Source organism: Panthera onca, chromosome E1 (assembly GCF_046562875.1).
Source record: "Panthera onca isolate mPanOnc1 chromosome E1, mPanOnc1 haplotype 2, whole genome shotgun sequence".
Lineage (NCBI taxonomy): Eukaryota > Metazoa > Chordata > Mammalia > Carnivora > Felidae > Panthera > Panthera onca.
The window spans coordinates 13,741,784-13,762,889 of record NC_138352.1 but is presented as its reverse complement, the minus strand read 5'-3'; the positions used below and the strand labels follow the sequence as shown (position 1 = coordinate 13,762,889).

Sequence of the window (21,106 nt, the reverse complement as noted above, 5' to 3'; positions counted from 1 at the left end):
CCAGGGCAAGCGCGCCCCGCGCCTCCTGCGCCCTCCCCAAGTCCCCTCACCCCTCGCGGCGACCCCACCGAGCTCGCAGCCCCGCGGGCGGCGCCCTCGGGAGGCCGCGTGGAGCGCAGCAGCTCCCCCAGCCGGACGCTGGAGCGGCACGCCGAACGCGCCGTCTCGCCGCCGGAGGTGCTAAACTTCACACTCAGCGTCTTCTCAGCCTGCGTCAGGAGGGCCTCGGCTCGGCTTGGCTGTCGGGGACCAGGGACGCAAAGTCCTGCCGAACGCTTGGCTCCTTGGCCATTGCATTCAGCTCCCCTTTGTGCGGCCTCGATCTGCCCCCTGCCCCGCCTGAACCTCTTCTCCTCCCTCCCCACTCTCTCCTTCGATGCCTTTCCCGGGACCCCACCAAGTCCCCTCGGTCCCCCGCCCAGATGTGGACATCCCCTGCGCCCCCTCTGTGGTCTCCCCCTCTCGTCCTGCTTGGCCTCGGGGGTGGGGGCGGGGGTGGGGAGGAGTCTTTGCTGGAAACTAGGCTTCCAACCCCTGCCCCACCGAGGAGAGTGCCGAGGGTAAATTGGGAGCCTGTCAGGATCTGGGGTGCGATCGATCGGGACTCCGAGCCCCCTTCTTGGTAAGGTTCCGGAGCGCTAGGGCCCCAGACTGGCCGCTCCCGTCCTCTTCTTCCTCGTCTCTCCTTCCCGGTCTCCCTGGCGATCCTGTGAACCCCGTCCTCCCTCTTCTCCCTGCCCTTTTCTCTCCCGTGCCTCGCCTTCCTAGATGCCGGGAGCCTCGCGGGGCGGGGCACGCAGGGCGGGGGGCCGCGAGCTGCCCCTGCCCCTATTCCGCCCCCTGCCGGCGGCTCCCCGCGTGTCTGCACATGACGCAATTCTGTGCAACTGGAAACGGCAGTGGATGCTTCCGTGGCCCCCAGCAGGGGTCCCTGGGCGGCGCACACCGAGAAAGAGGCGGAGGGGCAGGCCCAGGCGCCGAGCTGCGGGCGAGGGGTCGCCGCCGAGCCCTCCCGGCCCTGTCAAGCTCTCCACCACCCCCCTCCCACCCCCCCCCCCCCCCCCCGCGCCCTCGGCCCGACACACCTCTCCCGCCGGGTCCCGCTCCCTCCCTCTCCCGGGCCCGCCGATCCCTCCCCCTGCACCTCCCCGGCGCCCTCCTCCTCCGGCCCCCTCCCGCGTCCTTCCTTCTCCCCCCGCCGCCCAGGCCCGGGGCCTCCGGTAGGCCCGGCTGCGCCAATCCCGGCCGCGGCCCGCCCCCTGACGCCGAGCTGGGCCCGGCGAGGCCCCGCCCGCTGACGTCCGGATTTGCATGAGTTCTTGTGCAGCCGCGGCCCGGGCTCAGTTGTCTGAGCGAGCGCGAGCCGGGAGTCGGGGCGGGCGCGGGCAGCGGCGGGCGGCCGGGTTGTGCAGGGAGAGCGGCGGCGGCGGCGGCGGCGGCGGCGGCGGCGCGGGCGGCGCGGGCGGCAGGGGCGCCTCGGCCCGGGGCGGCAGCGGGGCGCCGGCAGGAGCCAGCAGCGTCTGCAGCCGCGCCGGCCGCCCGCGCCCCGGCGCGCTCCGGCTCGGCCATGGAGCTGCCAGCTGTTGGCGAGCACGTCTTCGCGGTGGAGAGCATCGAGAAGAAGCGGATCCGCAAGGTAGGGCGGCGCGGGGGCGGCGGCGAGGCGGCGAGGGAGCGGCGGCCGGAGCGGCCCGCGAGGAGGCGGGGAGGGGGTGGGGAGGCTGCGGGCCGGGGCCGGGGATCCCGCGGAAGCTGATGGAGTGCTGTCTCTTCCCCCCTCAGGGCAGAGTGGAGTATCTGGTGAAATGGAGAGGCTGGTCCCCCAAGTAAGTAGCGGCGGAGGGGCGGGGGCGCGGGGTGCCGAGGCGCGGGGCTCCCGGGCTCCGGACCGCCGAGCTGGTGGGGTGGTGGGGGGAGCGGACGGGAGGCGGGGTGGAGGTGGGGTGGAGGGAGGAGGGGGTGGGGAAGTCGGTGGCAGGCACTGGGGAAGCCGAGCCGCCGAGCCCGAGCCCGGCGCCCTGTGTTGTGCTCCGCTCTCCGGGAAATGCCATCACTAATTTATGCACTAAAAGGAGCCGGAGGAGCTGGAGAGACGCGGGGCCGAGCCGGGGAGGCCGGCGGAGGGAGGGAGGGCGCAGGCACTGACTGATGTGCAGCAGAAAATGGCTCCTTTCCCCTTTCCCTCCACCGAACGGCTCCATATTGCAAAACCAAAAAAAAAAAAAAAATTAAAAAGCGACGAAAATGCAATTGTGTGCCTCTTCCCTCCTAGTGGTGCGGGGAGAGGAAGAAAAAAGGCAGAAAATGTTGGGAACTGTCACTGCGGCGCTTTTGGTGGGGATTTTTTTTTTTTTTTTTAATTTGAAATGCGAAGGCACCGGATGGAGACAGACGCGCAGGCACACGCACACACACACACACGCACACACACACACACAGAGGCATATTTTTATATTGCTGAGTATTTGGGGGTGCTTGCCCGTGACACCGGGCTCCAGAGCTTCGAGGGGGGTGTTGGGGGGGGCCGCTTGGCTGACGGTGATCGGATTAGGGGTCAAATGGAGAACAGCTGAAGCCCTCGCGGAGACTCGGGGTTGGGGAGAGGAGGGGGGGACTGCGACTTTGCTTTTCGGCTGCTTTGCACGCAGGGTTCCTGGTGAGCAAAGTGGCTTTGGAACATGTCGCAGTAACATGCTTAAAATTCTTGACAACTGCAAAATAAACTGCTAGTTTCATTTTTCTTACCCCTCCCCTTTCTTCCTGCCCTTGTGTGTTTATTTTGACTTGAGGGGGGGTTGTCGGGGACCGTGTCAGGCCTGCAGAAATCTACCCTCCACCCCCCACATCCACAGCTAAATAGCTTTCGGTTCATGGAGACAGAGTGGGGTCTTATGTCATTCCCCACCTGGAGGCTGCAAGGCTGGCTCGGTTTTTTTTACGCCGTGTCCCCCTCCCTTTTCCCTTGCAAGATATAACACGTGGGAGCCGGAGGAGAACATCCTGGATCCCCGGCTGCTGATCGCCTTCCAGAACAGGTGAGCGTCCCCCAGCCGCCGCCGCCCGCAGCCGTGACCGTATATGGGAGAGTGGGAAAGGGGGCCACGCGGCAATGGCAAAGAGGGAGCGGGCCGGGGCGGGGGGGGGAGGGGGGGGGAAGGCGGGAGCCCCCTTCCCCGACGGGCCTGCACAGGCAGGGCTGCGGCCTCGGCTCTGCTAACCAACGTCCTTGGCGGTTGCGGCAGCCCGGGGTGGGGGCGGGGCGGGGCCCGGAGAAGGCAAGGCTTGTGTTTTGGGGGAACTTCGAGAAGGGTGCGCGCGGGTGGCCCTGCCGCTGCCCGGAGACCTCGAGGCTGCTCCTGGCTCCCCGCGGGGCCCCCCTCTCGTCGCAACCCTGGAGCCCCACCCCCAGAGCCTAGGTGTTGCTTTCCTGTAGCCACTGGCCGCTTGGCAGTAGCCCCTCGCGGGGCAGCGCCGAGGGAGCTGGCGTTGTGAAACCGCCGGACGTCACGGAACTGAGCTTAACCTGTTGGGGGCTGGAGAAAAGTTGACAAGGCCTTAACCACCCCCCCCCCCAACACACACACACAACCTTCGACCCCCTGGGAGCTTGGGATCTGCAGGGGGTGGATTCTGTCTGGTGCTGGGTGCCCTTCACACACACACACACACACACACACCCCACTGGGCCACTTGGTGGGTGTCCGTCCCCAGCCTCTGCACAGGGGGAGCTCGGCCCAAAGGGTGTGTGGGATGGGAGCTGCCTGGTGGCGGAGGGGTGGCTTCTGACGAGGGGCTCATCCTGGTGCGCACAGATGCTTGTCACGCTACAGCTGCTGCGGCTGGATTCACCGCCGGTGGCTGTGGTTCTCTGTTTCGGGGAGGACGGAGGGGGGGGGAGGGCGGGCGAGAAGGGGAGGAGCGGCCGGAGTCCAGGAGCCCGGCCACCCCGCTGCCTTCCATCCCCCCCCTCCCCCTTTTATTTTGCATTATTTCCTGTGGTGCGTTTGGCGCTAAAACTGTAAACTCTAGACCCTGGGAGAGAGCCGCCGGCGGGGAAGTTGCTCTCCCGCGACGCAGGGGGGCGCCGAGAAGGGATCCTGCCCCGGTTCCACCTGGGAGTTCACCACCCTGTAACCATGTCAGCGGCTGATGCCATGTTGCATAATGGGTCCCCGAAGAATTAAAACGCAGGCTGTTGCAATGCCACGCAACTTTGGAGTCAGGCCCCGGCCCCGGCCCCTAGGCATGGCTGAACTCCCCTGGGTTAGCCCACGGGCAGGAGGGTGCCTGGGGTCGCTGGAGAGCGCGTTTATGACCCGGGAAGGGGTTGCAACTTTAGCAAACGCTGGGGAGGCACCCCTTTCTCCCGTGGAAGGCTGGGGGCGGCGCTGGGACGATCTGCCCCCCACCCCCAGCCTCGGGTCCCCCTCTGCCAGGCCGCAGGCGGAAGCCTGGCAGTTGTATTGACCAGTGCCACCTCTGGTGGGCTCTATTAATTATTGGGAAACCGAGGCAGCCGGGAGCCCGGCTTCGGCGAGGAGGAGGTGCTTCTGCGCCCCGCCCCGGCCCCGCCCCGCCGCTCCGCCCAGGCCGACCCGGAGCCGGTTCACCAGGTGGCTGCGAACCTGGCCAGGCCGTGGCCTCGGCTGCCGGCCCCCGCCCCCAGCCCCTAATTGGCTCATTTGCCGCCGTGTAAACAAGGGCGCAGCCCCTCCCCCTGTTTAGTGCCTGGCCTTTAAGAAAACGAGTCCTCCCTTCTGCCGGCGGCACTCGCTATCTGAATCTTAATGAGGTCATTAGCATCCGTGCCTCCGACGGGGTGGGACACTTCGGGCGCACACCTCGTTGGACTCGTTTGCACCCCCCTGGACCCCCGCGCCCACCTCACTTGGTGCAGGGCCACAGGCCCAAAGCGGTGGGCGCCCAGCTGCCGCCTCCCCGACCTAGAGGCCAGGCCGCGCGGGCGGAGGAGGGGGGCGCCAGTTCAGGTGCGGCTATCGGGCGTCGGGGAGCCCTTCCTGGAGGACCCCTTGGTCAGATGAGGGTCGGTGTGAGCACAGAGTGGGGCTCTGGGACCCGACCGAGGCGCCCAGCTGGCGGCACAGGCGACCTTCTGCCCTGAGCTCTGGATCCTGCCGGGTCTTGCTGGCCTGGCTGCTCGGGGAAGGGGGCGTGGGGGGAGCGGGGGTCACCTCAGGTTGGACACAGCAAGAAGGGAGGTGACCCCGAGGCTAATAGCGCTGCCCTCTGTTCCCTCCCCCCAGGGAACGGCAGGAGCAGCTGATGGGATATCGGAAGAGAGGGCCGAAGCCCAAACCGCTGGTGGTGCAGGTGAATATACTCGCTGGTCCTAGGGCTGTCCACTGGTCTTCCCCTTGACCTTGACACCTGAGCTGCCTCCAGGCCCAGAGGGCAGGGAGAGTTCCTCCAGAGCACGCAAGTGCACTTCCTTTCTACTTGACCTTCAACACACTGCCCCTGGAACATAGCTGCTGACCCGGTGGGGGCTGGGACACTCCTGACGCCGGAGGCATGCTCTGGGCCTGGCCTCGGCCCTCTGCTCACCTCCCCCTCCCATCCCCGCCTCGTTCCCCCAGGTACCTACCTTTGCCCGTCGCTCCAACGTGCTGACTGGACTCCAGGACTCCTCCGCAGACAACCGCTCCAAGCTGGAGCTGGGCGCTCAGGGCAAGGGCCAGGGCCACCAGTACGAGCTCAACAGCAAGAAGCACCACCAGTACCAGCCCCACAGCAAGGAGCGAACCGGCAAGCCCCCCCCGCCCGGCAAGAGCGGCAAGTATTACTACCAGCTCAACAGCAAGAAGCACCACCCCTACCAGCCGGACCCCAAGATGTACGACCTGCAGTACCAGGGCGGCCACAAGGAGGCGCCCAGCCCCACTTGCCCGGACCTGGGCGCCAAGAGCCACCCGCCGGACAAGTGGGCCCACGGCGCGGGGGCCAAGGGCTACCTGGGAGCCGTGAAGCCCTTGGCCGGTGCGGCCGGGGCCCCAGGCAAGGGCTCCGAGAAGGGCCCCCCCAACGGGATGACGCCGGCCCCCAAAGAGGCGGTGACGGGCAACGGGATTGGGGGCAAGATGAAGATCGTCAAGAACAAGAACAAGAATGGACGCATCGTGATCGTGATGAGCAAATACATGGAGAACGGCATGCAGGCGGTGAAGATCAAGTCCGGCGAGGCGGCCGAGGGCGAGGCGCGCTCCCCCAGCCACAAGAAGCGGGCCGCCGAGGAGCGCCACCCTCCGGCCGACAGGACTTTCAAAAAGGCAGCGGGGACCGACGAGAAGAAGGCGGAAGCACCATCCAAGAGGAGGGAGGAGGAGGCGCCGGGGGCCGGCGACCCGCAGCCCCAGGACGCCGGCTCCCGCAAGCTCTCCCCCACCAAGGAGGCCTTCGGCGAGCAGCCGCTACAGCTCACCACCAAGCCCGACCTGCTGGCCTGGGACCCGGCCCGGAGCTCCCACCCGCCCTCCCACCACCACCACCACCACCACCACCATCACCACCACCACCACTCGGTCGGCCTCAATCTCTCCCACGCGCGCAAGCGCTGCCTCTCCGAGACCCACGGCGAGCGCGAGCCCTGCAAAAAGCGCCTCACGGCGCGCAGCATCAGCACCCCCACCTGCCTGGGGGGCAGCCCGGCCGCCGAGCACCCCACCGACGTGCCCCCCACCGCCGCCCTCCCGCAGCCCGAGGTCATCCTGCTGGACTCGGATCTGGACGAGCCCATAGACTTGCGCTGCGTCAAGACGCGCGGCGAGGCCGGAGAGCCCCCAAGCGCCCTCCAAGTGAAGCCCGAGGCGCCCGCGACGGCGTCGGCGGTGGCGGCCGCCGCGCCGGTGACGGCGGCCGAGAAGCCTCCAGCCGAGGCCCAGGACGAGCCCGAGGAGCCGCTGAGCGAGTTCAAGCCCTTCTTTGGGAATATAATTATCACCGACGTCACCGCGAACTGCCTCACCGTCACGTTCAAGGAGTACGTGACGGTGTAGCCAGAGGGCTTCGGAAGGGGAAGCGCCATCCCCGCGGGTGGCTTAGCACCTGGTGCCTAGGGGCGGACTCCTCCTCTCTCGCCAGCTGCGGGAGATCCGGGCCTGCCCCCCGAAGCGAGGACGCCCGGAGCCGCAGAATCCGCGTCCCGTCGTCCCGCCGCCGTCGTCGTCGTCGGCTCCTGGCTGGGGCCCGCCCCCGGCCCGGCACTGGCCCCTTGCACGCGGTGCCTGCGGGTCTCTCGCCGCCCCCCTCCACCTGCCCCATCCCCGCGCTGGACCTCCCCTCCCCCCGTGGATCTCCGGGACTGACAGGGCAGCCACGCGCCTCGGTCTCAGAGTTATAGTATTATATTTTAACCGTGCTAACTTGTCAAGTGCAGACTTTACTCCCGTTTGTACGTGGTGTTCTTATTGAAATGTATTGTTTGAGCTCAAAAGGCCCGACCATCCCCTTCGGGCTGATATATATATATTTATTTGTAGGTATTTATATATGGAAATATAAAAACCTAGATTTATGGAGTTTCCTCTAGATCCTGTTATATTCTATATCAGACAAACTATTTTCTGTTGACCTTTCTTCCTGTTCATTCAGTATTTCGGTTGATTTCATTCCCTCCCCTTCCTGGAACTGCGATGCCAGGGACCTCGGTATATATTTTTTAATACCGTACACATGGATGTGTTGTTTCTATGTGCAAAAAAAAAAAAAAAAAAAAAAAAAAAAAGTTTGTTTAAAGGCTAAACGAGCTCTCTAGAAACTGCTGCTACTAGAAATGTCTAAACTATAAGCTTCCAATTATTACCTGCTTGAATGTAAATATTAAATGGAGATGTTGAAGGTGCATTTCGCTGTTGGAGATTAGCGCAGAGGGGAACCTTTGGAGGTTCGGGAGGCGGCCGGACCCCTCTCCCCACCCCTCCTACACCTTAGTCTCGGGGAGGAAACCTACCGAGCCCTGCGCTAAATCTTTGCAAAAGCAAAGTGGCCTGGTTTCGCGGGCAGAGGAGTGACCCTGCTCCCCGGAAGTCGAGAGGCGCTCCAAACGGAGAGGGGAATTCCTGCGGGGGGAGGGGGTGTCAGCGTCGCCCCCGCCCCCAGGGTTTCCAGGCCCGCGGTACCCACCGTGCGGGAGGACCCGAGGATCTGCTTGGGGGTGGGGGGGGAATGGGTGCGGGGGGGGGGGGGGAGGCACGGGCGGCGCGGAAGAGTGGGTGGGGCCGGCTCCCTCATCCCAACCCCCTCCGCCCCCGGAGCTACACGCCGCACCCGCCCGGCACCTGCTGATCTTTGCCCCCCACCCACCCGGTGCGCAACACGCCCGGGTGCTGGCCCCGGTGGGGCAGGGGTGTTTTTCATGACGCTGGCCCGGTACGGCAGGTTCAGCGGGGAGGGGACCCTCCCACCCTGTGTAGCGTCGCCGGCTGGCATCGCTGGCCCCGCCCCACCGAGGAAGCCGCCGAGGCTTTCTCTGCCAGGCTCTCCCCGGAAACCACCAGGCCAGAGGCTCCGACTGGAGGCGCAGCGAGCGCGGCCAGGGCAGGGGCGGGGGGCTTCCTGCGTGGGGGAGGGAGAGGGGGAGGGGGGAGGCCTGGCGAGCAAGGCCTGCCCACCCCTGTTTCCTCAGTGAGCGAGGGAAATGCGGGACCCCACTTCATCCGTCCCGCTTTGGGTGGCGAGGCTGGGGCCCTTGGCGTCGCGGGGCAGGAAGGGGTTAAGGGACCAGAGGGGCCCGAGGGGAGTGGGCTGAACACCAGGTCGTCTCCCCCCACCGCCAGAAGCCGCGACTCGGGGAATGCAGAGGCCGGCCGTGGCCAGCTTTCTGCAGACGCAGCGATCTTCCTCCGGGCTGGGGTGGGTGGCCGAGCAGGGCCAGGGGCCGCGGGACTGGGGCCCTGGTGGGTGCCGGGCTGCTCCCCGCCTCCAAAGCCCCTCGCCGGCCCGCCGGGGACTGAGGGCCAGAGCCTGTGCGGGGCGCCAGGGCGGAAGAGGTCAACGTGGTTCAGAATGAGGAGGGGGCGGTGGCGAGAGAGCGCAGTGCTGGGAAGGCCAGGGGAAGAGATAGACGGCGGCCAGGAGGGCGGGAGGCCTGAATGCGGACAGTGTGGCCAGTGTTGGCTGCAGGCCACCAGCGGCTGGAGGTGGGGGAGGGGAGGGGGGGAGGGGAGAGAGGGAAGGGAAGTTCTAAAAAAAAAAAAAAAACCGTTGGGAGTTTCTAGCCCTGGCTTTTGTGAGTTGTCCCTCCCACTACCCCCAGCACCCCAGCCCCCTTTAGAGTGAGTTAAACACTGCCCCCTCCCCCCTCCATGTAATGAATGCCCTTTGCCACCCTGGGAGCGGAGGGAGGGGTGATCTTGACTGCTCCTGGCAAACTGCCTGTTCAGCACTAGAATTGGGCCTGCCGTTCACTGGCTGGTGCACAAAGACGTTCGCCAGGCAGGGATTTCGTCTCCCTGTGCTTCTGGCGGAGGAAAACTAAAAAATCAGGAGTGGGAAGGGGAGCGCCTTGTTGAGGTCTGCACCCTTGGTGACGGGGAGTGAGCCTTAGACCCTGGGGGTGCCCCTCCCACCCAGTGGGTGGCCTCTGCCCGGCTGCGCCTGCCTGGGGGAGGGGGGAGGGGACATAGATGATGGCAGGGAAGGAAAACAGTGGTCCGCCACCATCCTGGGGGGGAAAGTGTGGCCTGCATGTGGCCTGAAGCCGTGCAGGGTGGCAGAACCTCTGGGATGGGTCCTTGAGGAGGGCGGTCCTAGGCAGAGCCTGGAGCCTGCCGTCAGAGGGCTGACAGTGGAACAGAGGCCAAGGGGTGGGTCAGGAGGGGCTCAGGGATGCCCATCATGGTGCCAGACCCAAGAGTGTCCAGCACCCGTGCTGGCCCCAGGACCCTGTCTTGTGCCGAGCTCCTCAGACGTACTAGGCACCCCATGAGTGTCTTGCTCCGTTCAGACCCCGTAGGGCTTGCGGTTCCTTGTGGGGTGAGAACCCGAGGTTCTGAGGGCAGACCAGCTTGTCGGGTGCATGGCCACCACGTGGTTCCGGGATGATTCTAGAGCCAAGTTGCCTGCTCAGCCGTCCTGCAGGGACGTACCCTGCGGCCACTTGCCCTCCAGGCCTCTTGGACACAGATGCGTCGAAGGTCGGGAACACTCAGAGAGAGTCAGGAGCCCTGGCACTGGGGTGGGGGTTGGGGGGGGAAGCCATTAGCCCCCCCGTCCTCTGGGCGAGGACCGCTTCTTCCTAACTTGAGGCCTAGATGTCTGAGGGCGCCCAGTCCTTCACAAGCAAAGGGTCAGAAACCCTCTCTCTGAGTCCCAGTTCAGGAGAGAGAAAGCAAGCAGGAAGCTGGGACCTTAATCTTACACACTAGGAAACCCAAGCTTCTCCAGATGAACCTTTCTGAGGAGACTGAGCCTTGAGCACAGAGAGCCAGAGCTGACTCACCACCAAGAGAAGGACTCTCATGTGTCCATTCACCCCTCCGAAGCTGGTCCCTCCGTCACCAGCCAGGTCCCAGACTGCAGCTCGGACTCTCCCTGGATGTTGCCCCCACCCCCATTCGTTGTCAGGAGTTCAACCTTGAAGTGATCGCCCTGTCCTTGGATCTGCCTGGGGTGCCCTGGAGCGAGGGTTGCCAGATTAAGCACGTAAAAACCTAGGATGCCTCACTGAATTTGAATTTCATAGGAGAATGCATACTTCTTTTTTTAATGTTTCTTTATTTTTGAGAGAGAGAGAGAGAGAGAGTGTGTGTGTGTGTGTGTGTGTGTGTGTGTGTGTGAGCAGGGGAGGGGCAGAGAGAGAGAGAAAGAGAGACAGAATCTGAAGCAGGCTCCAGGCTCTGAGCTGTCAGCACAGAGCCAGACGCGGGGCTCGAACCCACGAACTGAGAGATCGTGACCTGAGCCAAAGTCGGAGGCTCAACCGACTGAGCCCCCCAGGCGCCCCATGGACAGTGCATACTTTTTTAGTGTGTTTCATGAAATACACGAAAAGACAATGCATCGTTTATAGGAATTCAGGTTTCACTGGACATCTTGGATTTTATCTGGAAGCCCTATTTGGATCCTGACTAGCCAACGTGGTCAGTCCCTGCCCACAGGGACGGCTCAGTCCTACAGGAGAGAGAAGGTACAGAGCTGAGCAACTCGGGTTCTGGCAGCACCCCGGTCGTAAGGACACGGAATATGTTGGCGAGGCATGGAATGTGTGCCGTGTCACGGTGGGGCCCCCACTGTCACCTGTGATTTAAGGTGGGCGTGGGGCCCACATGTGACACAACTGGACAAAAGAGTGAAGAAAGGCCAGAGCTCGTCCACCCCGGGCCCCCGGATAGAGTCTCTTCCTCCCTCCAGCCCACCCCAAACAGCAAACTCCTAGAACATACAAGAAGCGGCAGGACAGATCCAGCTGCAGTCCCCCCCACCCTTCAGTTTCCTTGTCCCCTTCAAAGATGTGCTTTGAGGACGAACTGGGTCAGGAGAGAGCCTTGAGCGCTCCTGGAAAACCCCCTAAGTAAACACACAGGTTATTTTTTTACCAGGGAACATTAAACATCCCTCGTCAGATCCAAACGCCTTCTAACGACTTCTGGCCTAGAGCCTCAGCTTGACGGAGGGACAGCTACCCAGCGATGTTTACCTCGAGACTGACTGCCAACCCTCCCTGCCTCCCTCCCTCCTTCCCTCTCTCTACAACCCAGTGGACACCACCTTGCGTTGCTGTCCTCACCACCTGCTTGGTGGATTGCCCATTGACCTGGGACCTCCTCCTCAACCCCTCCGGTTTTACTGGGTCACCGAGAATAACACTGGGACGTGAGAGTCGGGATGAGACCCCCTGGGCCAAACCTGCACTTGCCTACTCTTTGAAACGAATTCCTCCTATGGTTCCGTATTATGTTTACCACTCGTGTGAGAAGGTAAGAACTCAGAAGAGGAAATACTTATTCCTGGGCTAGTATCCGTTTCCTGCAGCTATAATTCAGAAATCACTGCCCCCCCCCTCCCTCCCAAGCCCGTCCACTCCCCCTCTCTTCCCTTTGCAATTACTGGTAACAGCTGACATTGACTGAGTGCTCATTATGAATGGGGACCTTTATTTAGAGGGATAATCTCATTCAATGCTCACACATCTTCATGAGGTAGGTCCTGTCATTGTCCCTGTCTCACAGATGGTGAAATGAAGGCTTAGAGGCTTGAGGAACCTGTCTGAGGTCGAACGTCCAGTAAATGGGGAAACACACAGGGGTTCAGAGATAGACTTGTCTGTCTCCAGAGGCTATGCTCCCACCTTCCAGGATGCTGTGGGGCCTTCAGAATACCGACTCAGACCCCATCCCCTCCCTGGGGTTGTTCTAGATTATTCCAGCCTTTATCAAGGCTGGCTGTGCCCTGAAATCCTGCATTATTGACTGCCTCCCCCCACATCACCGCCAGTCAATTGCATCCCGCAACATACACATATGTATGGGTCTCCATTCTCCAAGTAGACAGAGCCTTGAGCACCTTGGGAGGTGAGGGGAATGGCTTGGGTATTTCATGCATTCCCGAAGCTTGTGCACTATTCTCATTCTTAGATAAATACCTTGGAATCAGATGTCCTGTGTGTACGTGTATGGAGTCCTGTGTGTGTGTGTGTGTGTGTGTGTGTGTGTGTGTGTGTGTGATGGGACGACGAAGCTTATTCCTGCACCGCAAGTTGTTAACGTGTTAACAGGGTCCACAGACCAAGGAAGGGCCCCGAACTGTCCCCAGGGGCCTCAGTGCTCAGTCTGCAAAGCACAGGCCGGGGACTCAGGCCGTTCCCTTTCTCCCTACCACAGGCAAGAGCAGACACACACACGCTCAGCTGCTCTGGGGTCCTGCCGCCCCCTCATCCTTCACCTGATCCATTTGTGAGAGTTCCAGGAGGCTCTAGGTAATTCTGTGGTAATTGAATTTAGGGAAACAGGCCCTAAGGATAATCCTGGAGTCAGTTCCAGGAAGAATCACGGTTTAATTTCCGTATTTAGCTGGTGGTACGTGTTATACGGTTCCTGACAGCACAGCACCTGTGTCATTGTTACGGATTTCGTTTTAGCGCGCAGTTCGGAACGGGAGAGCGATAGGCACGTCACCCCGAGCACACGCATGCACACTCTGTAAGCACAAGCAGAAGACGCAGGCCACAGCCCTCTTGTCTTTTCATGTGTGGTCTTCACGCGAGCTGTGTGGCTAAGGCCTCACCCAGGAGAAGAGCTCCCCCAACATCGCCTGCGACGCTGTTTCGCTTAACCAATTCCCTGCAAGTTCTCAACTCTGGGCAGGGGCGGGGAGCTGGCCCTCCCCAAGGATGTCCACGGTGCATGCGCACGGGTGTGGATGCATGCGTGTGCGTGCACAAGTGTGCATGTGTGTGAGCATTTAGGGCTGGACGAGGGTCACAGCAACGCAGCCCAGACTGGCAGGAATACCTCTGGTTTGCTGCCTGAGTGAAGGATCCTTTCGAACGCACCCTGGAGTTTAATATTGCCAACAACGGGCCCTGATTCCTTTCAACCTGCGCCAGGTGTCATGTAAACCTCCCTGGATTTCCTCCCTTTCCTGTTTCATCTGAGAAATTCTTCACTAATTCCACGGTATCTGGTTTCTCATTGTTTCTCTCCGCTTCAGACAGCCCCTTGGGGTGGGCTTTGTAAAGGTGTGCTTAACGTGCTCAGCTGTCCAAAGTGACACCAGCTCGGCTCTCGCTACGCCTCCAAGCCTCCAAAACCTCTCCAAAGGGGCTGCACGCGCCAGCAAGGCCACAGCATCCTGGGGGAAGGCGCCGATGCCCATCACCAAACCCCAGGATAGTCTTGGGGGGTCGCTTCGCTTCTGGAAAGCAGTATGCAAACCAAGCACAGGACGATCGTGTTAAGCTCTTTCGTGATAGAATGCTGAGATTATACGAATACAACAGAATAATGAAGGGCATGTCATCCGTTCTTTGTTGAGGTCATGCTGTTTAGGGTTGAGGACAAGGCATAATCCAGCCCGGGGGGAGGAGGCCTGGGCTCTTGTTCCAGCTCCAAGCAGGGGACCATCTATTTCCCTCCGACTCTCTAGAGGAGGTGGGATTACAAAATCATGTGGGTGTTAGGGGGTGGGGAGAGAAGAACCTGGCAAACAGAATCCCTCCTATGAACAGCGGAAGCAAGCATCCTTATAGCCACTTCCTGCTTTGTTTCTCATGCTCCCGGACCCTCCTGCCAGTGTGGAGAGGGGAGAGGAAGCACCAGGCAGGGCCAGGGAGACGCAGGGCTGGCCAGGTTCCTCTCAGCCTTCAGTGTGTCTTCCCCTTGTCTCCTCTCCAGGCATTGAAAATTATTTATGTTTGCAAATTGCTTTTGACTCACATGACTTATTCCTCTTGCCTGCAAACAGGTCTGGGGCTGGGAGAGTTCTCGAACCGGCGAGCTGAGAAATCAGGGGCGATGGCGGAAGGAGCACAGATGTGAACTCACGTGCCCTGGGATCTGGTTCCCCCCCACACACACAGACACCTCCCCTGCCCGGGCCTGTGGGGTCTCAGCTGCAAACGAAAGGGTGGGTGTGAGCTCTCCAGGGCCTAGTGACTGGTGGCTGTGGCATACCCCTGGGCCTGGGTGCTCCAAAGAGGCTCAGATAGCACCAACCACTTTGCTACTCTGGCACCTGTGCCTGGCAAGCCCACCGCTGCTGAGCATTGGAGGGCGGAGAAGTGGCTATCCAGCCCTGGCCTGGCAGGGAGAGGAGGACAGGGCGCTGGGGCGGCCAGGAATGCTTCCTCCTTTCATGTTTTCTTCACGCTGGTCCTTACCCAGGCCTTATTCCAGAGACCAGGTTGAAAACTTGTGTCTCTTAGAAAGTCCCTGGGGCTGGTCCAAGAGAGAAACACACACAAACACCCCAATAACCGTCCTAATTGTGAACATGGCCAGAGCAGGGTCAGCTCCATGGCAGGTGGAGAGGAACAGATTGGCCTATTGACCACGGGATCCTGGGTTTCTGGAAGCTCAGAGCAGAGAGGAGCCATGGAGTTTTTAGTCTAAGTCCTTCACTCTACACATGGAGGAATTGAGCCCTGCAAAGGCCAAAGCCAACATCAAGGTGAAGCATCGGCCAGTCTCTGCCCACAAGTGGGTACGTGTGTTCCCGCGAGGGTCAGTGCTCCCCCACGCCCCCTACGACAAAACTGGATTTATTAATGGGAATAATGGTAACAAAAATCAAAGGCCAGTGCCATAGTCGTAAACAATGGGCCGTGTGTCGAGTGCCGTGGTCTGGCTTCTAGTCTCTGGACGGTGGTTTGGGGCTTAACCTAGAGAGAAGACAGGAGGATCTGGGCTTCTTCGAAGCCGGTGACCACCAAGTGGACGTGAAGGCTGCTAAGGGTTCAACTCTCCAACATGGCAAGAAATGCGCTAACCTCAGAGCTTTGAGTTAGCTCTGCCTCAGCAGAAAGGCGACATTGGCTCAGCCTTGGGTCTAGAGTTTGGGGTCTCTGCACTCTTTCATGGAAGAGGACCCATGGCAGGCAGAAGGCGGCTGGACAGCAGGGAGAGGGACTGTCCCTCAGAATGTCTCGAACCCTGAAAGCTGTCCTATCTCTTGGGCCCAGAAGTGGGCTCCCCAGAGCATGAGATCCCATTTGGGTATATTCGGACACCCCATAGATCTGGCTTCCCGGAGCAAGCTCCCATCAGTTCGATTTGAAACCTCTTAAGAGAGAAGCACCAGACAGATGATGCAACAGGTCATCAGCTGTGGGTTAACCTGGTAGCAGGTGTAAATGGCGCCTATACACACTTCAGTAATCTGGAGAGAGAGAATGGGGAATGGGTGAGCCAGGACCAAAGTCAAGGGCACAGGCAGCAGCAGAGAGAAAAGGAAACCAGACGGGACCACAGACAGATGTAAGGAAACCGAAAGTACAGGGATGAAGGAATGGAAAGCGATCATAACAGGAACAGACACGGAGAAGCAGATGAGGGGGAACCCAATGGTTCAGAAACACCAGGTTGGGAGGGATCGAGGTTCACATCACCAATATCGGGACAAACTGACAGGTGTCTCCTGATGTGATGTACCGAGAAGGACATAATGACACTCCGGTGGCATCCCTGCCCCAAATGCAGAGCCTGAATCTAACCACGCAGAAGTATCCAATGTGTTCTCTTCAAATCACCAAGCTTAAGGTACCCAGAGAAAGGCAGGTGCTCCGTCCCAGCTTAAAGAATAGTAAAAAGAAAGACAGGGCATTGAATGTAATTCACCATCCTGGTTTGGCTTTTGGAAGAGGGGGAAAAATTACTCATAAAGAGCATTATTGAGAAAATTGACAAAGCTTGCCCATGGACTGGTGGGTCAGACAATTGTATGAGATCAAGAGTAAACATTCTGATTTTGTTAACGGCACAGTGGATACATAAGAGTGTCCTTGCTCTTAGGAAAAACACACTGAAGTATTTAGGCATAAAGGGCCACTAGGTCTCCAGGTCACTCTCAAATAGTTCAGAAAAAATATGGGAAAAATATATGTATATATATAGAGAGAGAGAATGATAAAGCAAATGGGTAAAATGCAAATAAACAGTGAATCTAGATAAAGAATATAGGGAAATTCTTTTAACACACTTGCAGCTTTTCTGTACGCTGGCAAAAAATACTGAGTTGATTTTTTTTAAAAACCTTTTAATGTTTATTTATTTTTGAGAGAGACAGAGACAGAGCACAAGCAGGGAAAGGGCAGAGAGAGGGAGACACAGAATTGGAAGCGGTTTCCAGGCTCTGAGCTATCAGCACAGAGCCCAGCACGGGGCTCGAACTCATGAACCGTGAGATCATGACCTGAGCCAAAGTCAGACGCTTAACCGACTGAGCCACCCAGGCACCCCCAAGTTGGTATTTTAAAAGAGGTGCTTTGGGCCGCTGGCTGGCTCAGTCCAGTCGGAGGAACATGCAAATCTGGATCTTGGTGTTGGCGAGTTCAAGCCCCGCGTTGGGTGTCGAGATGACCTAAATAAATAAAAACCTTTAAAAAAATAACAAAAAATTTAAATATGAAAAAATAATCAGAAGAGGAGCCTGGAGTCTCCCTGTTGAGGTGGGGGGCAGGTGCTGGCTGGCTCTGGAGGCTTTTCGTGGGGCTGAGAAGCAGCCTGGGAACCAGCCCTCCAGCAGCTGAGAGCATCTGGACGACTTGACCCGTCCCTCGCTGCCTACTTGAGGGCCTGTTTTTCCAACCCTTCACCCCGTGACCTCAACACGAGTGAGTGGGGGTGCAGGACGGTGGGCCCACAGCTGCCCCTTGCCCGGCACCAGGAGGTACCAGCTATCTCCAGCTCAGCTGGTCCCTCACAACACACAGCAAAGCCCACCCTTGCCCTTTGGCCACGCGAGGAGGAAGGATGCAACAAGAAAGGTTAAGTCAGCAGGCAAACGAGGCTCCGTGTGTGAGCCGCTCTGTGCTCACCAGTTCTGTGCCCTGGGCTGGTGGCTGTGTCCCCCAGAGCGCCCCAAGGCTGGCCTGCTCTTACATTTGGGTTCCCTAAATATCCCCTTTCCTGACCCATGACTTCATCATATTACACTGTTTTTCCTTCTTATTGATTTGTCGACATGTCTGCCGTGTGTGTGTGTGTGTGTGTGTGTGTGTGTGTGTGTGTGAGAGAGAGACAGACAGAGACAGAGAGACAGAGAGACAGAGAGATTTGGCTTTATTCAGTGTTCTGAGCAGGGCTCCGAGCTAGAGCTGAGGTCTCCCAGCCTCTACCTGCAGATCTGACAACTCAGGAGTTCTGTGAACTTGGGCAGGCTGATGGGCCAAGCAGGGGGCCAGGTCCAAGACTGCATGGGCCCCAGAAATCCTTAGTCATCCGTCTTGTGAAGATATTCCAGAAGTAAAGCATCCTTAGGCCCCCCAGACGGCCCTCCTCATGCTGACCCGGATATTCCTATCCCGGTCACAGAACATTCTAGAAAAGAACCACACCTCTCTGTTTTCTCCCTCGCCTCCCAGAAATGGGAGAGATGCAAGGTCAACAGAAAACAGGCAAGAAATGTTGCCCTGTCCGCCAAGTTTTGAGTGGAAAGTGAGTGAGTGAGTGAGTGAGTGAAAACCTCTCATAGTTTAGGTGAGTTTAGCTCATAATTTGGTTTCTTCCCTAGCACATATGACACTCAAAACACTGGGCAGACCCCAATGAGGCCTGAACTCAAAAGCCGGCCTTACTTGGGATCACAGCACGCTGAAAAGCTCATCAGAGATGACCCTGGCATCCCAAATGGAGCTGGTCCCTTCCCCAACCTAGTTGGGGCCCAAGGAGACAACTAACTGTATTGAAATTCAAGTCCCAAAGAGACAGGACGCAGCTCAGAAGGTGTTGAAGAAAGGCTTCCGAACCACAGCCACTGAAACGTGTTTACGGCTGTCTGTCGGCCGCTTCGTAGCTTCCCCTGTGACGTTGTCGAAAGATCTAAGTGCACCCCGTGCATTGCAGGGGAACACGCTGCACGGGCCAATTTAGCTGATCAAATCTTGGCAAGTCAGCAAGTAGGGACCATATTGACATTTAAAACATAAGAGGCGATCTCCTGGTCTGCTCCAGCCGCCTCCCCAGCTGGCTGGAGAGAACTGTGCCTCCGAATCTGGACCAGCTGGGTCTCCTGCAGATAAGCTGTCTCTTTGTCTCGTCCATGCCTCGTGCGGCGGGTGTAGGGATTTGCCATTTTGAATGACTGCTGACAAGGGCAGAAACCAACCTGTGACCGAGTGTCCCGAATTCCCATCCTCAAGATAAGAGTGGGCAAACAGTCAGATCTATAAATAATGCTTCCTGAAGCACCTCGCAGACTTGGCAGCCAAGGGCCTCTCACTTCTCTCTTCCCCAGGGCGGAGCCAGCGGGCTCCCTCTCCCTGGACCTTTGGAAGCCCAGCTTCAGGAGCCCTTTTGCCTTTCCCCACCTTGTGCGCTGCGCCAAAGGCAGCCACGAGATGGTTCTAGTCCCAGCCATGCAGCTGCCCAGAAATCAGCCTTGGTGCAGAAGAGCCCTCCCTGAGGTCTCTGAGCCCCAGTTCGCCCCCAGTTAGGGTGAGAAGCCTCCACCAGGCTGACGGAGAACACGTCCAGAATTCCAGGCCACGGCCATGGGCTCCATGTTGCCCTGCAGGTATCCCTGCGTGATTCCCTACCTGCTCACGGGAGCGGGAGGCAGGGGAGGCGTCCCTCCCTCTCTCGCTGCCATAACCAGTCTGTAGTTACTGGACTCAGTTCTTTGTCTCAACTCTTCTCTCAGCTGCCAACGGGATCATTTTTGTCACAGCTTGTGAGGTATTTTGTTTTCTTTCTCTCTCTCTGATAATTTTCATCATCAGCTTGAATTCAGAAGAGATGCCCAAAGTGACCCCAGCCCCTGGATAAACACCGCTGCCTGGTGCCCCCATGACCTGATAATGACAGTAACTCACAGTTATAGAATGTTCACTGAGCCAGGCTCTATGGAAAAGCCTTTAGATGGATGATTGGTCTCTTTTAATCCTCCCAATAACCGGATGGAGTACAAACTATTATCACCCCCAGGAGGTAATGGATGCTTTGAGAGGTCAAGTACCTGGCCTGGGATCACAGAGCTAGTGAGTAGGGGGGCTGGGGCTCGGATCCAGGTAGCCTGGGCCCCGGACCACGGAGTCTCACCACTGCCATCATTGCTGTCGGGACACAAAGAGTGTCTGGCCAAGACGTCTGTCCCCCCAGAGAAGAGGCGGCATGGTGTAACCACCCGTACACCAGAGGCATCGGCTGTGAGCTGAGATGAAGCCCACAAAGTGAGCAGCCCTTGGGGCCACAGAGTCACCATAAGGTTGAAGCTGGCACGGGCCTTGGGAAGACTCCAGGACACCACTCCCTCCTCTTACAGGTGAATGGCAAGGACGCTCGGGCCCCGCACTTTAGCTGGTGAAGCATCCACGACCACGAGGGAACAGCCCTTCTGCCCGTGGCCCCCACTTTGGGGTTGGTCCTCCCAGCAGACGGGGCAGGAGGGGTCAGCTCGATGCGGGACGGGACCCGGTCGGGTTCTGGTGGAGACCCCAATGCCCCAAATGCTTTTCCCAGGACTGGCTCGGCCCTCTGGAGGCCCCAGTGGGGCAGCCCCCAGAATGAGAGGCTGCCGGTTACCACATCTGCCCTTTAGACCCGGCAGTTAACGCCCCCTCTTCATGCCTGGGTGTCTTTGCAGCCTCTTCTCTCCAGCGACCGCGAGCCGATGAGAGGATGAGAGGATCGTTCTTCCACATCTTAAGACTCCTGGTAGTTCTATTTCCATGGCTACTCCATTCACGCTCAAGCTTTGGTTACATCCTCAGCCGCCTGAGCTGCCAGCCCTAAAAATCCCGAAGCGGTACGAGGGTGGACGGATGGATGGCTATGGAGAGAGCGAATGGAAAAAATTTGTCGGAGGCCAGATCACCACCATGGCATCGGGAACTGACCAGCATCCCACTGTGCAGAAGGGTGGTGCTAAGAGGGGCTGCTGTGGGGGCCTTCCTTCTCCCCCCACCTTCTGGCCCTCTCTTCGGGGTTCTGCTACACACGCCCCAGAATGCCCTCCTCTCTAACCAGTAGCCCCTGGGGCTAACGGCAACCTCAGACGGTTGGTGAATGACACTAAGTTCTCTCCCGTACCCATTTGGATGTTGCCCCTCTTTCCTTTGCCTGCTGCCCCAAGGAAGGTCTCAAGGGGCATCCGATTAACTAGAGGGCAAGCAGGTGAGCAGGCTGGAGTGGATGGCCTTGATGTACCTCCCAGAAGGAGTACAATCTGGGTCCCCAAGGAGAAGAGAGAGAGGACGGTCCGGTTCTCTGAGACCCCGCTTTCCTACTTCTGCCAGTCGCACACTGGTGACCCACGGGACTTTGTAGGCACCTTCTTCAAGTCCTCCGTGCGGGGTCTAGAACAGCGGGAGGAACAGAAGGGGCATTTACAGGAGCTTTTCCATGATCACAACGACCAAGAACACCGTAAGGACACTGACACTGTAAGAGAGAGTAAAGGCGCTCCTCGGGCTGCTGCTCGGATCTGGTCACCTACT

The 21,106-nt window shown here is 59.4% G+C and overlaps 1 protein-coding gene across 1 annotated transcript; it reads left to right on the top strand.

The window, feature by feature from the left end:
• Positions 1-1,322: 1,322 nt before the first annotated feature.
• Positions 1,323-7,127, top strand: CBX4 (chromobox 4). The gene is made up of 5 exons (XM_060645194.3): positions 1,323-1,636; positions 1,783-1,826; positions 2,970-3,035; positions 5,265-5,331; positions 5,598-7,127. The coding sequence occupies exons 1-5, from the start codon at positions 1,568-1,570 to the stop codon at positions 7,011-7,013; spliced, it is 1,662 nt and encodes a 553-aa protein (XP_060501177.1). The 5' UTR covers positions 1,323-1,567; the 3' UTR covers positions 7,014-7,127.
• Positions 7,128-21,106: the final 13,979 nt, after the last annotated feature.